Genomic DNA, 14,220 nt, shown 5'->3' on the forward strand with positions numbered 1-14,220 from the left:
AAGTCACGTGACTCTAGTAACACGTCATGATATTCTAGAAGGATCATGTCTGTTCGTGGCAACTCTGGTCTATTCTATTCTTGTATATAAGTGCGCCAGATAAAGCCAAATTAATTAATCGGAATTAAATTAGAGACAGATAATCGAGTCAAGCCGTAAGTAAAGTGCGTGAATCGTTGTGAATTCTAGCGTGTGTTGAAGTTAAATTGACTGTGGAAATTAAGCGTATTGCAAAGTTGTATTGAGAAAGAATAAACTAGTTTTATTTAAGAAAGGACTTGTATCGCAGAAGTTTCTTCTGTAAGAATTTCTACGGAAAATCAACAAACGAACACAGACATAAGAATATTAATTGTTTGACATCTTATTTTTTATTGATTTTACTAGCACTTTAAATTTGTTGAATGTTAAAACATCCACTTACACTTTAGAGGTCATGTAGAACTGCAACTATAAAGGCTAGATATAGTCGTTAAAAGCTACCACCTCCAACTCTCGGTCAACTCTTTACCAACGAATAGTGAGATCGTCTGTTACATTATGATGCATCTACGGCTGAAATGACGGTTTGATTATTTCATAATGAAGGAGTTTAGTAGAACTATTTTGTTTCAAAATACTGTCCTTTATATTGACATATATTTTGATCATAGTAACACATTAAATTCTGCTTTTTTTTAAAGTATTTTTTGACTACCTTCACGTCTTCTATGAAGTTAGTGATGAGATGGAGAGCTACTGGGTATTTTGTAATCCATCTTTGTTTTTGTTTGTTTATTGTTAAGCACAAAACCACACACTCGCACCCACCACGAGTATCGAACCCAGTTTTTAGCAGTATAAGCCACAAGATTTACCGCTAAGCCACTGGGAGCAAATAATCCATTTTCGATAAACACTTAAATGGAATTTCTGAGATTAAAGATAACTCCATATTACGTCTGTTGCAAGTGCCCCCCCCCCCCCAGTGGTACAGCGGTATGTCTACGGACTTACCACGCTAGAATCCGGGTTTCGATACTCGTGGTGGGCAGAGCACAGATAGCCCATTGTGTTACTTTGTGCTTAACTTCAAACAAACAAACTATTGCAAGTACAATCTACATTAATTACAATAACACGAAATTTGAAGCCAAAATCTTTGGAATCTATATAAAGATGAGCTAACACAACCGCCAATATCTTGAAGGAAAAGGTTTCTTGAATTCTTTTAACTAAAGTGTACCTTATTTTCGCCCGAAATACTACTTTGGTAATAGTTCCTGATACGAGTTATAATCACTGTAAGTTTTTCGTTATAATTTATTGCAATAGATGTATCTAGCTGACATTAATAAATTGAAAACATAAGAATCCGCTCAATCCATATTATTATTGAAACTTATTTAATAATACAATTTCTTTACTGAAAATACAAACTCATATATATTTTGACTCGCAAGGAATCTTCATTTGAAACATTTGTCCACTGATTAATGTATGAAACGTAAGCCTAATAAAATAATTGACCCTGAAATTATCAAAACTAAGTATGACATTTTATTAAACAGTTTGTTTTACTTGAATAAATTATATAATGTCTTATATTTATGCATTAACATATATTCTGGTTTAAATTTCCCCCTATGTTTAAATAATTGCTACATGTTCAACTTCATTATTATTGAAGTGTAAAAATATCGTCAAGAATCTAGTCCTTGATTCCAAGAGTTTATCTACCGAGAACCCAAGTATTCTGTGTTGATAATGAATAATATGCCAGTCAATTACAAAAAGACTAAAATAATGTTTAGACAGGGTATACCGTAATGGTAGATAACCCAACTGTGTAGCTTTACACTAACAAAACAACAACGCTAGAAAAATCAGACACTCATAAAAATATTACGAGCGTAGTTTGTTTCATCTCTACATTAAGAGGACGACTTAATTTTAAGAGCTAGTTCAGCGATAAATAATACGATCAATGATGAGCTGAATTCGAAGCTTTTTACATGAATTAAAAACAAATATTTCACTGTCTTCTTAAAATAAGTGTCCCGAAAAGGGGGAAACCACATTCCTTTTCACTCCCTTACTGTCATTGAAGTTTTAAAACAAGACCATAAATGACATTCTTGTAGTATAACCACGGTCATTCGAATATACAGGTTTTTGTGGAAAACAATATTACCTTTGGTTTTATTTTTACTTTTAAATCAAAAATGTTTATTTAAAGTTGAAATAAATGTTATTGCACTTAACTGTATCGTTTTATCTATTCACTTTATGTTTAACATTATGTTATGAAGACATTAATTCTAAGAACTTATGAGTAAAAGTAAAAAAAAAAATAATGTTAATGTTATCTTGTTTGTTTTACAATAAAATCACATTTGGCTATCCGTTGTGTCCACCACGGAAAATCGAACCCCGGATTTCAGTGTTGTAAGTTCCTAACTTACCGCTGTTCCATAGGGGGACATATTTTATTTACCTGTACTGTATTGACTTCTAGGCATTTCCAGTTAAAACTGTTTAAACTTAAACACGGTAAGAGTTTATTATTTAAAACATAATCGACCGTAAACTGTGTCATTTTCTTGATGTTGAAGTTTGTTTTTTAAAATTCTAATACCATTTCAGAGAACTGAAAATTCTCATGGCAATTTAGTTTTATTATCAGTGAATCGCAAATTTTTGTTTTCTTAGTCATTGTATTCTTGTATGCGTGAGCAATAATTGGTGTAAATGAGTCTTTTACACATGAAGGTCTTATATGTAATACTTATAAAGAGTTTTCTGAACTATAAAGTTAATTTAAAAGTAATCAGTAAACGTAACTGATGGTCGACTGCAGAACTATTCATTTCGTAAAAAATATGGTATACATTTCACAAATCTAGGCTTACAGTGAAATCGAACGCTATTTATCATGGCAGTGCTAGGAATAAGGCTTTTAAACTAATATTTCTGCGATATAATAAATCATGCTAAATATGTTGTGGAGTACTTATGTTTAGGTATTATTTCAGCTTTGTTACAGAATCAAACGGTAAATATAATAAATTATACGGTCCCTACAATATATGTAAGCGCGCCCTCTAGAGAACTGTGAATGAGTTAACGTGAGTGGTGTACAGAGTAAATGATGGCTTGGGTTGGTAGTTTTAGTTGTGTGTTTAAGTCGGTGTTTGTATTATGTATGCCGGTGAATCTAGATGAATGAGTTGAGTTTTGATATGTACGTTGTTCTTTCTAAGTGATACCAAAAATAATGACAGAAAGCGCGAGAACATCGAAGTGTTCAAAGTCAGCGTCAGAAGGTGATTTAGCTGATGTCGAAGAAGGAATTGCCACAGATATAAATATAGACGCTAGTGATTTATTAACCGACAGTGCGAAAATACATACGTTACCTTCTGGTTTTTTCACCCTACCAAGATTGATGAGTGGTCGGAAACGAGGAAAGAAAAAAAAAGACAAAGAAGAAGTATCACAGTCTCTTACTAAAAGTAAAACAGAACCCGAATCTTTAAAAACTACGAAGACTAAGAGTAAGAAAGAAGAAGCAAAAAAGGTTGTTGGTAAACAATCACACGGATTTTTCAAAAGATTGTTTAGGCGTCATTTATCTCAGTTGGCAATTCCCTTAAATGTGTCAGTAACCACTGGTAATACTCATGCATGCAATTCTGAAATTGAAACTAGTGGAACCAATAAGCCAAAACACCCTTCTACGTCAAACAATGAGATTAGATCTCAACATTTAGTGTGTGATTCAGGGACCACAGCTGTTTCACTGTCAGAAGTTTCTGAACCATCTTTAAAAGGAAAGACTCCAGCAGTTTGTGGAATTCATAACCATGGAAATACATGCTTTATGAATGCAATAATTCAGTGTTTAAATAATACTGATATGTTTGCAGAATACTTTGTGATGAACCATTACAGGGTAGACTTGTTACGAAGGAATAAAATCCATGCAAAGAAATATGGAACAAAAGGTGAAGTTACAGAGCAACTAGTTGTGTTATTGAAGTCAATTTGGACTTTTCAGTACCTTCCAGAAATATCCAATGAATTCAAAACCTATGTTGCGAAGTATGGAGCTCAGTATGAAGGAAGTAACCAGCATGATGCTCAAGAGTTTCTATTGTGGCTCTTGGACAAAGTCCATGAAGATCTCAACACTGCAACCAAAAAAAATATAAGAAGCCAAAGGTGAGTACATGTGTAAATTATTGGTAAGTTATGGCTAACAGAATGTTTCTGTGCAATGTTTTAGGAAACACTGTATTTCTTAAATACCTCTGATTCAGTTTTGAATTTGTGTACTTTGAACCATTGGATATTCTACTGATAGACAAAACACATTAACAGGAAGGCTTTTGTAGGAGAGATGGCACCATTAGAGTGATCGTAACAAAGAAATATTTAACTGGATTATGGTTAAGAAAACTTGATTGGTTATCATTGTCCAGAATTTGTTGAACAAGTATATAGATGAGACATGTTTTATCAAATTTGTGCTATGTGAGTGATTGGGTATTTAGGGGATTGGTTTATAACCTTGATTAGTAGAACAGTCTTTTGACCACACCCTTTTTTCCCCTACAGTATTTCTTTTTTTCCACGTATATTTTTTACACTTATTGACTTGGTAGGAGTGATGGAAAAAAGATGATCTCTTTACGAAAGTTAGGACAAAAAGAGTTAATGTGATTTTATTTTCATTTTGGGGCTGTGATCTAGGTTACTGGGAAGTCATGTCATGGGGGAAACAATTATGTTTTTTTTGCATCCAAATGAGATTTAACAGCATCTGTTTTAATCTTAGTTTCTGCAAGTCTTTATTTAATTTTGTGCTTGTCTTCTATAAAATTCCTTCTTTCCTGGTTTTTCTAAAGAGCTGTTTGAGACACTATATTACTTTTGATTACTTGCTTAGTATGTCTTCTGGGCAGAACATGTAACAGGGATTTGTTTTCAGTTTGTTCCCAAGTTCTTAATCGAGAGAGGTCAATTGTTTTTCTACCAGCAGCAGTTCAAGACATGGTAATAGAGGTTGTTGTTTTTATCACAGACGACTCCCTCAATCTTATCCAATAGGAAAAAAATACTTGCACAATGGCTCTTTAGTGCTGATTTGTTTGATAAAATGTTGTATTTGCTGTGCATAAAGCTTGCGAAAAATTAGTGGTGTGAGTTTGATATATTTTAACTTGTGTAACCATGCCTGTTAGTCAATGTAACCATGCCTGTTAGTCATGGATGTTGATAAACAGAAGGAAGAGAAAGAATATAATAGTTTTGTGGTTGAGAATATATATATATATATACCTTATATGTATAGTTAATATGACTAGATATGTATATACCTTTATATATATATATATAGTTAATGATCAGATATATATATATGTATATACCTTATATGTATATTTAACGACTAGATATTTATATATATTATATGTATGTTTAATGACTAGATATGTATATATATTATATGTATGTTTAATGACTAGATATATATATTATATGTATATTTAACGACTAGATATTTATATATATTATATGTATGTTTAATGACTAGATATGTATATATATTATATGTATGTTTAATGACTAGATATGTATATATATTATATGTATGTTTAATGACTAGATATATATATTATATGTATGTTTAACAACTAGATATTTATATATATTATATGTATGTTTAATGACTAGATATGTATATATATTATATGTATAGTTAATGACTGGATATGTATATATATATTATATGTATGTTTAATGACTAGATATATACATACCTTATATGTATATTTAACAACTAGAGGTAGATTTAATGTATGGAAAACAAGGGTCCATTTGTTCCTTCAAGGATTTTCTTGCACATCCACCCCCCAAGAAATAAGAAATGTAAAAACTAAACCCACCCTTTATTTTTTAGGACATCATCGGTTAATGTCATAAGCTCTTCTAAAGTGTTTGTGACAATGCATTCCATAAGCTGATCAATCTGTTTTAACTGGAGCCTAGCCTGTCTTTTCAAAAATCTTCAACTTGTGTCCTCTCATTCTATTGTCATCAGAATTCAACACAAAGAAATAAGGAACCATTGCTTTATTGATCCCTCACTTAACTTTAGAAGCTTCAATGAGATCACCCCTTACATTGCTTTTCTCAAAAGAATATAAGAGCTCTCAACATAACCCCCAAATAAGATAATTTTCCATTCCAAGAATCATCCTAATAGCCTTCTGTTGAACCCTTTTTTAGTAGATATCCTTTCTTAGATAAGAAAACCGTTAACAGTGAGGCGAGTGATTTGTTGTGTAGAAGGATAATTACCTCTTCTGTCTGATGTTCAATATGTCTATAAATACAAAAAATCTGCTAGCTCTATATTGGGAGCAACAGAGCACTACATCAGGAGTTTGAGTGTTTAGATGCTAAGGTTCAGGATCTGCTGGAGAGGACAGACACTTTGATCTCTGCAATTGAGAAAAAACTTTTGTTTTTTAGTACTTGAGGGGGGGGGGCATGTAATTTTGATAATGGTAGATAAACAGACTTAACTAGATTTAAGGAAGTTCAGAAGTGCATTGAGGTTAGGAGTTGCCAGATAGCCTTGTTATTTTTCATATTACTGTTATTTCGAACAATTAGTTATTAATTTTCTTACTCTGCTAACTTTTTTTACTGACAGAATCTGCACATTGTTATTAATGTTTATAGTGAAAAACACTGAAGATTGTAGAGTCATCAAGAAACAATATTTCTAATTTCTTGAAAAACACTATGAGTGTCTTTCTGTTGCATAATAAAGTGTTTTACATCACTCTTTGTCTTATCACAAAGTTCCTGATTTTTTTCCCTGTCAAAGAAGATACTGGGGAACACTGAAAGGCTTGAGGTTTAACTCCCATACACTTCAGATCAGTGATTTTGGTTGATTCTCCAGAGGTTTGTCATTCCAGTGAGCCATTAATCACTAAAAATTTATCAATTTGGTTGCCTAGATACATCAATATTGATTCATAGTTACTAACATTGTTACATTAAATTTCTGTGAGAATATTAAAAGCTACGATGATTTGAAACTTAAGATATCTTTACACTCTGAGTAATTATTAGTTTTGTACTAGTGTTCTGTGTAGAGTTGACTGTAGGTGAATGACAGGCTATTGTTAAAGATGTGGAGGACAATGCTGCTGATTACACCCCTGGTGATCATTATTTACTAGGTAAAATAAATACACAATCAATTATCTTGCTTCAACACGTGGTCAGTCTTTTAAAGTGACATGGTTTGAGTAACAGTTTCCTTGTTTATTTTATTCTGTCTTTCCTGGATGTTTGATTTAAAACTTAACGGCTGAAGCTTATCATTGAAATTATGGAAATAATCTTCCTGAAAGGGAGTCATAGGCTGCCTCGAAGGGGTCACCTGTTTTAATCACTTGCACCACTACACAGTAATGTGTTGTCTGTCAGTCATTAAACACTAAAATGATGTCACATAAGGGATACTTCATGTTGTAATTTGTACTGTTGTGATGTCAGTAAAACATGTGCATGAGAGGAATTATGAACTCTGTAGGCTACAACACATGTGCATGAGAGGAATTATACTCTCTTTAGGCTACAATATATCATGACATATGAACTTCAAAAACAAGAAGTAAACATTTTTGTCATTCCTAATTTGTGCTTTATTTACTCTTGAAACAGAACACTTTCAGGGACCTTGCAGAAGTACATCTAGTAATAATAGTTTAATATCATGAATTTTTTTACTTTACAGCTGGCATTAATGAAAGCAACTTAACTGTTGCAAATGTGAGTTAAACTGTGTTTAGTAACATGTATTAACACAAGATTAATGTGTTTATAACGTGACATAGGTTATGTTCTTACTACAGGATAATTAGACAGTTTTGTTTTCAGTTGTCATTGTGAACCGATTGTTGTCTTTTAAACACCCGAATAACCTTGATTGTGTACAGGTATTGAAAAATATATTGCCTGTCATGTGTTTATAAATGTGTAGATTATTGAAGTGGACAGTGATAGGTTATCAGGGTTCAAAATGATCTAGATTCTAGGTCATGAGTTACAAGCAGGAGTGGTCATGCTTAGCAAAGCTTCAAAGTTGTGACATTGTTACGTAAGCTTCAACTAATGTTTTGATGTTTCTTTATTATAATTTTTAGCATATTTCAAATTATTATTATTATATGCTTCTTAGGGGTTGTTGAATTTGATTTAAATTAAGAGAAATATGTTGAATTATTAACAAATTTTTGCATAAAGTAAGCTATCTATGTAAATTGAAAACAAAATTTAAAATAAAAATGAGTCCATGTATACCACTTTCACATCCCTACTAACAAAAATAATGTTACATTGTCTCAACAGTTGGGCACACATTGTTAACCACATTTTCGGCCATAAACCCAGTAGTATTTCAGAAGGTTTGGTTAGCTTTGGCAAATTAGATTAGCTTTAAATCTATACATTTAGCGTTACACCAGAATGTTGCACAGGGACTTTCATACCATACTGTGGCTTGTTAGCTTGACTGGGATATGATGGACATAGTGATTTCGATGCTATTCCAAATTATTAAATTACGTTAACAAGAACTGTTATGATGTGAATTAGAGTAAGCTGGTAAAGTGTAATTTTATACGAGTCATTTACAAATTAGGGTAAGAAGTAATAACCAAATATTATTTATTTATTTGAACACCAGTTATTTATTAGGCATAGCTAACTTTGTACTACGTTGATGGATATATCCTCATGGTTATCTCTGTGGACATACTGTATCCAGGACTCCATGTTGACAACCTTCCTCGTTGAAAGTGGGAGGTCATTGTATCCCTGAGACGAGTACATTAGAAGCATAGTTAATAATTGCGTTTCACTAGTTGACCAGAGATAATTTTTGTTTGTGATTAACAAAGTGTGATGTCATTATATTGATTTTCAAATCGTTAACGTAAACAAATAAAATCTGTAGAAATCCAGTAGTAATAAGAATTGTTCAAAATGAGAACGACACGTGCGACCTAGCACGCTTACAGCTGTGCACGAGATAAAACTATTACTTGTGATATTTGTAATCGATGAAGTGCCCTGTAGTACAATCTGCATATTCAGTTATCAGTTTCTTACCGTCTCAAGTCAGCTTAAGAATGAACTTGAAATATAATTAAATGACGTGTATTCTGTTCATAGTACAAATCAATATGTTCAAATTTAGTTCTTGTTTGTTACCAAGGCCAAACTTTATGATAGTTGTCATTAATTTGAAGTTATAAAGGTTTATTTAGTCCTAGCTTTCCGACTGATCAATAGTCCCTCGCCAGGGTTTGGAAGATATAAAAGAAATGACGTGTAGCTGTTTCTTGTATCGAAAGAGAGCGTGACGTACGAGCAGTTTTTACATATTTTCTACTTATAAAGTTAAACAATCACGAGACTTGAGAAAATTGAAGCGAGTAGATTTCATGATTTACCTTTTGGAAAATTTTGTTGTTAACGGTGTTTTTTTCGTCCCTATTTGATTAATATATATTTGATATTACTGTTAATTACGTGAAATATTACTGTTAAATATGATTGATATTACAAGGGATAAATTATTATCTGAGACCAGTGTTATTGACATGTAGCTGGCTTTATATTTAACGGCTTTGGTTAAAATGTGTGTCACTTTATTGTTAAACATGTCTTGTTTAAACGTAGTTAGCTTTATTATTAACTAGTTTTGTTGAGATATGGTTCACTTTTTTTGTTAACGAACTTTGTGTAACCGTGGTAATCTTTATTGTTAACAGAGGTTTGTTTAACCGCGGTTATCTTTATTGTTAACGGGGTTTATTTAAACGTTATCTTTATTGTTAACGAGGTTTGTTTAAACGTTGTTGTCTTTATTGTTAACAGGGTTTAGTTAAACGTGGTTGTCTTTATTGTTAACGGGATTTATTTAAACGTGGTTGTCTTTATTGTTAACGGGTTTGTTTAACCGCGTTTATCTTTGTTGTTTGGATGTGGCTGTTTTTATTATTAACGGGTTTTGTATAGATGCGTTTAGTTTTATTGTTAACAGGGTTTGTCTAATCACGGTTGTCTTTACTGTTTGGATGTGGCTGTTTTTATTATTAACTGTTTAGATGCGTTTAATTTTATTGTTAACGGGGTTTGTCTTTATTGTTTGGATGTGGCTGTTTTTGTTATTAACGGGTTTTGTATAGATGCGTTTAGTTTTATTGTTAACGGGGTTTGTATAAACACGGTTGTCTTTATTGTTTGGATGTGGCTGTTTTTGTAATTAACGGGTTTAGAAATTATTTTAAATCCGTTCTGGCTTTATTTAAACACGATCGTCTTTCTTATCAGTGGATTTTGTTTTGATGCGTTTGGCTTTATTATTAAACGGGTTTTGTATAAAGCTTAATATCTGGACTTGGTTGTCTCGGTTTAGCAGTGGCTGGCTTTATCTTTAACAGGTTTTGTTTATATATATATATATGTGTGCTTGCCTTTGTTATTAACGTGTTTTATTTACATACGGTTGACCATGTTGTTAAATGGTTTTGATTAGACGTGACTGGCTTTTTTGTAAACGTGTTTTTTTTTATTCTGTATTTATGTCAAAATTACTAAGGTTAGTCTCCCGCCGTTCCTAATTTTGAACTGTTGACCAAAATGGAAGGCAGTCGGTTAGCAGCACCCTAACGTCCATCATCCACGTTAAGGGATGGATTATCACTCTTATAACGCATTCGCAACGTAAAGCGTGGAGAACATTTTGTGATATCGCAAGGATTCGAACCCGGTTCGCAAGCTTCGAAATCTCATGTTCTGTTGTTTAACGGTTAAGTAGCGATATTTCTGTTACTTGGTCGATGACAGTCGCTTTCGGCAGTCTGCATAATTATATAGTTTAGGCGAACGTACTCGCATGACTGGTTTTTGGCATGAAGTAAAATATGCAGGTTTTCGTTTCTTTTAAAACTTTGATGTATGAAAGAAAACTCTGGAGGCAACTTCTTATTTTATTTTTTTACTTTCAACGTTTTTTTTGATGTACAAAACTTGAAGATAGCTTTTATGTGCGGAAACATCTGTTAGCTGAGTTCTTGCACAGATTTTAAAATAAGAAATATCTAGCGGATAAATGACAATAATAAATAAAGATACAACGTTGTGAAAGATAATTTTCAGTGAAATTAACAACGTGTATATGTGTCGGGAATAGGTGAAAAATGTACCATCTGAGCTTATAGCAAAATAAGCGAGTTTATAATATAAACCTTGAGATTTTTTTTTTTAAACGTAAACTAGGTAACAAAACTAAAAGGTCTACAGTTGATGACGCGGAACCCACTTTTTATAAAATAAACTTTGGAGACGATACATTACGATGACACAAGCCTGTGGAAACTTTGTACATTTGTAATAAAGTTTCTTGCACCACTCATTTAAACCTTTTCCCAAATTTTATCAACAGGTTTGTTACGGTTTATTTTTACCGTTTTTCTGTACGGTTGTAACCATTTGTGTGTGTTTTTTTATTTTATTTAAAAAAATGATTTATTTAATAACCACTACATTTAGTGTACTATAAAAGAATTTTTAAAAGATAATAATATAACTTTAGGCCCGGCATGGCCAGGTGGTTAGGGCGCTCGACTCGTAATCTGAGGGTCGCGGGTTCGAATCCCCGTCACATCAAACATGCCAACCTCCGCCTTTGCCTGGTCCCAAGTCCAGGATGAGAAAGGAGGAGGGTTGGGCGCGGGGGTAGCAACTCCATCCCGTAAAAACCAACCTGCTACAAGTAACTGCAACAACAACTTCCGTTGGGAGGTGTTGTTGCGGCCATATGCTCCACTGAGAGTTTACAGGAATAGATAAAAAAAATATATATATATAACTTTGAAATGGACCACTATTTGCCATAAATACAAGACAATTTGATCTCTCGCTGTCTTTAAATCCACATCACTATATATTTACATAAACGTACACATAGATGCTAGTAACCGTGTATTTTATTGCTCGTCCTATGTGTGTTAAATGGCTGGGTGGTTAGGGCGCTCGACTCGCAACCTGTGGGTCGCGGGTTCGAATCCCCGTCACACCAAACATCCTCGCCCTTTCAGTCGTGGGGGCGTTATAATGTTACGGTCACTCCCACTAAGAGTAGCCCAAGAGTTGGCGGTGGTGACTAGCTGCTTTCCCTCTAGTCTTACACTGCTAAATTAGGGACAAACAAACCACAGAACATTACAGTGACGAGTAAAGTGAAACTTGTATACAGTAAATAATCGTTAAGTATATTAGCTGAATTACCCGTTCCCTTCAGAGGTATCCTCATTACTTGAAATAGATATTTAAAAAAAATTCAATTTTCATAATATTTAATTTTTTATCTAAACCTTTGATTCTCAAAACAAAAATTACATTATCTAAATTAAAGCTTCTTGATATAACATACTGAGAACCCTAGTGATGAGCTGCCAGATGTAATCCTTCCCTTCTCTCTCTCTTTCCCCTCCAGTTTCTTGTTACAGCTGCTATTCCCTTATTCCTTCCAGTCTTTCATTTCTTACTTCATCATATTCTTGTGCACGTATTTCAGCTTTTCTAACCGTTTTAGTTTTAAGCCTTACGTCTCTTTCCTCCCGAGATTCGTTTATCCTCCCATCTGCTTTTCTTGCTGCTTCGGAAATATTTTTTGAAGATATTTTGACGTGGATTTTCTTGACATTTTAAAGGTTAAGCATACATGTTACTTTTATCCCAAAGGGTTACTAATCAAACGAGAGTTTAAAGTCATTTACATTGAATGTTATACCAAGGGAAGTGATCAGTTCTTTATATCAGTTTCCTGCTAGAGAAGTAATCAGTTCTTTTTTTATCAGCTCCATGCACAGTTTCCTGTTAGAGAAATGACCAGTTTAACCAACGAAGCATCAGTTCATTAGCTATCCCTGTTTAAAACAAAGAGTACTTTTTAAATGTACCATGTTCATTACAATTAAATTTTAAAAAATAGCACAGCAGTATTCCACTGCATTATATTTGTAATGAAAGTTTTTACTGGCCAGGGTCTCTTTAATTTTTAAAACCAAGTAGTTTTCGACAGTTAAATAATTTAAACTTGGCGATTGTCAACGGAATATCTTGAAATTTAAAACACGCTGAACACTCACCGATACTTCTACGCTCTTTAGCTAATGCTAACTTACACCAAGATGTGGGCGAAGTTCCATCTACCAATCTTCCATCTACCAGAGCATTGATACATGTAGATAAAGCTTTAGCGGTTCGTCTCACTCATTCTGTGTTTATACACAAAATAGTTCCTTATTGCAATGATAAATTAAACTCAAACCTTAAAATGTAAGGATCATTTGAGATTTATACTTTCTGATAAACACTGCACAATAAGGTATTGAGTCTTCTTTGTTTTTCAATGCATATTTACCAGTGAATTGTTGTGTTATACGAAGAGTCTTTTTTGGTACATTATACACCTACACTTTAGGGGTGGAAGCTCTATGGATGTGCTCCTTAATCATGATTATATTTTAAACATAAATCTGAAACACAACAGTAGAGTGAGCTACACATTCAGCCTCATATTTAAAAAGAGACATATTTGATTCTTATCAAAATTAACTTAGAAAGGTGGTTCTCTTACAATAAAATTTCATGAGCTTTGAAGTTTTCTTTTACAGTAGAGTTTCCCACCGTTTATGGAAAAGGGGATGATGTCACAACATTATAGAAAAAATACAGAAATAGGTTTCACGGTGCAAGTTGTTTGGAAAAATCAAATGTGTACCTTTTTTGGTGGAAAACCTGGTGGGAATTTTGACCGTGTATTGTTACTTCTGGGGACCGTAGGAGTCACTATGCCAAATTTGGTGGAGATTGGTCAAATAGTTTGGGAGAAGTTAGCGGACAGACAAACATACAATTTCGCTTATATATATATATATATATTTCGGGGTTTTCTCTTCGGACTGTCTTCCTGGTTTTAACTTTGTTAGCCTGCTAAGCTGAAGAAGCGCTTTAACTTGGGCATTTTCAAAATTGAAATGTGCTGGGACTAAACCCTGTAAAACCTCGTACATGGAAACGTTACATGGACGACATATTTTTCATTTGGACAGCTGGTCGTAAATCACTTAAATAATTTATCAC

General features: G+C 33.2%; 1 protein-coding gene across 1 annotated transcript in view; it reads left to right on the forward strand.

Annotated features, from left to right (window-relative positions):
* Positions 1 to 3,256: 3,256 nt before the first annotated feature.
* LOC106472735 (ubiquitin carboxyl-terminal hydrolase 15-like) overlaps positions 3,257 to 14,220 on the forward strand; it is a gene marked incomplete at its 3' end in the record, with an annotated part of 28,151 nt that continues 17,187 nt past the window's right edge. Inside the window, exon 1 of the mRNA XM_013933393.1 lies at positions 3,257 to 4,203. Coding sequence (XP_013788847.1) covers positions 3,257 to 4,203 — 947 coding nt within the window. The remainder of the gene's footprint in view (positions 4,204 to 14,220) is intronic.

This window comes from Limulus polyphemus, unplaced genomic scaffold (genome assembly GCF_000517525.1).
Source record: "Limulus polyphemus unplaced genomic scaffold, Limulus_polyphemus-2.1.2 Scaffold5566, whole genome shotgun sequence".
Lineage (NCBI taxonomy): Eukaryota > Metazoa > Arthropoda > Merostomata > Xiphosura > Limulidae > Limulus > Limulus polyphemus.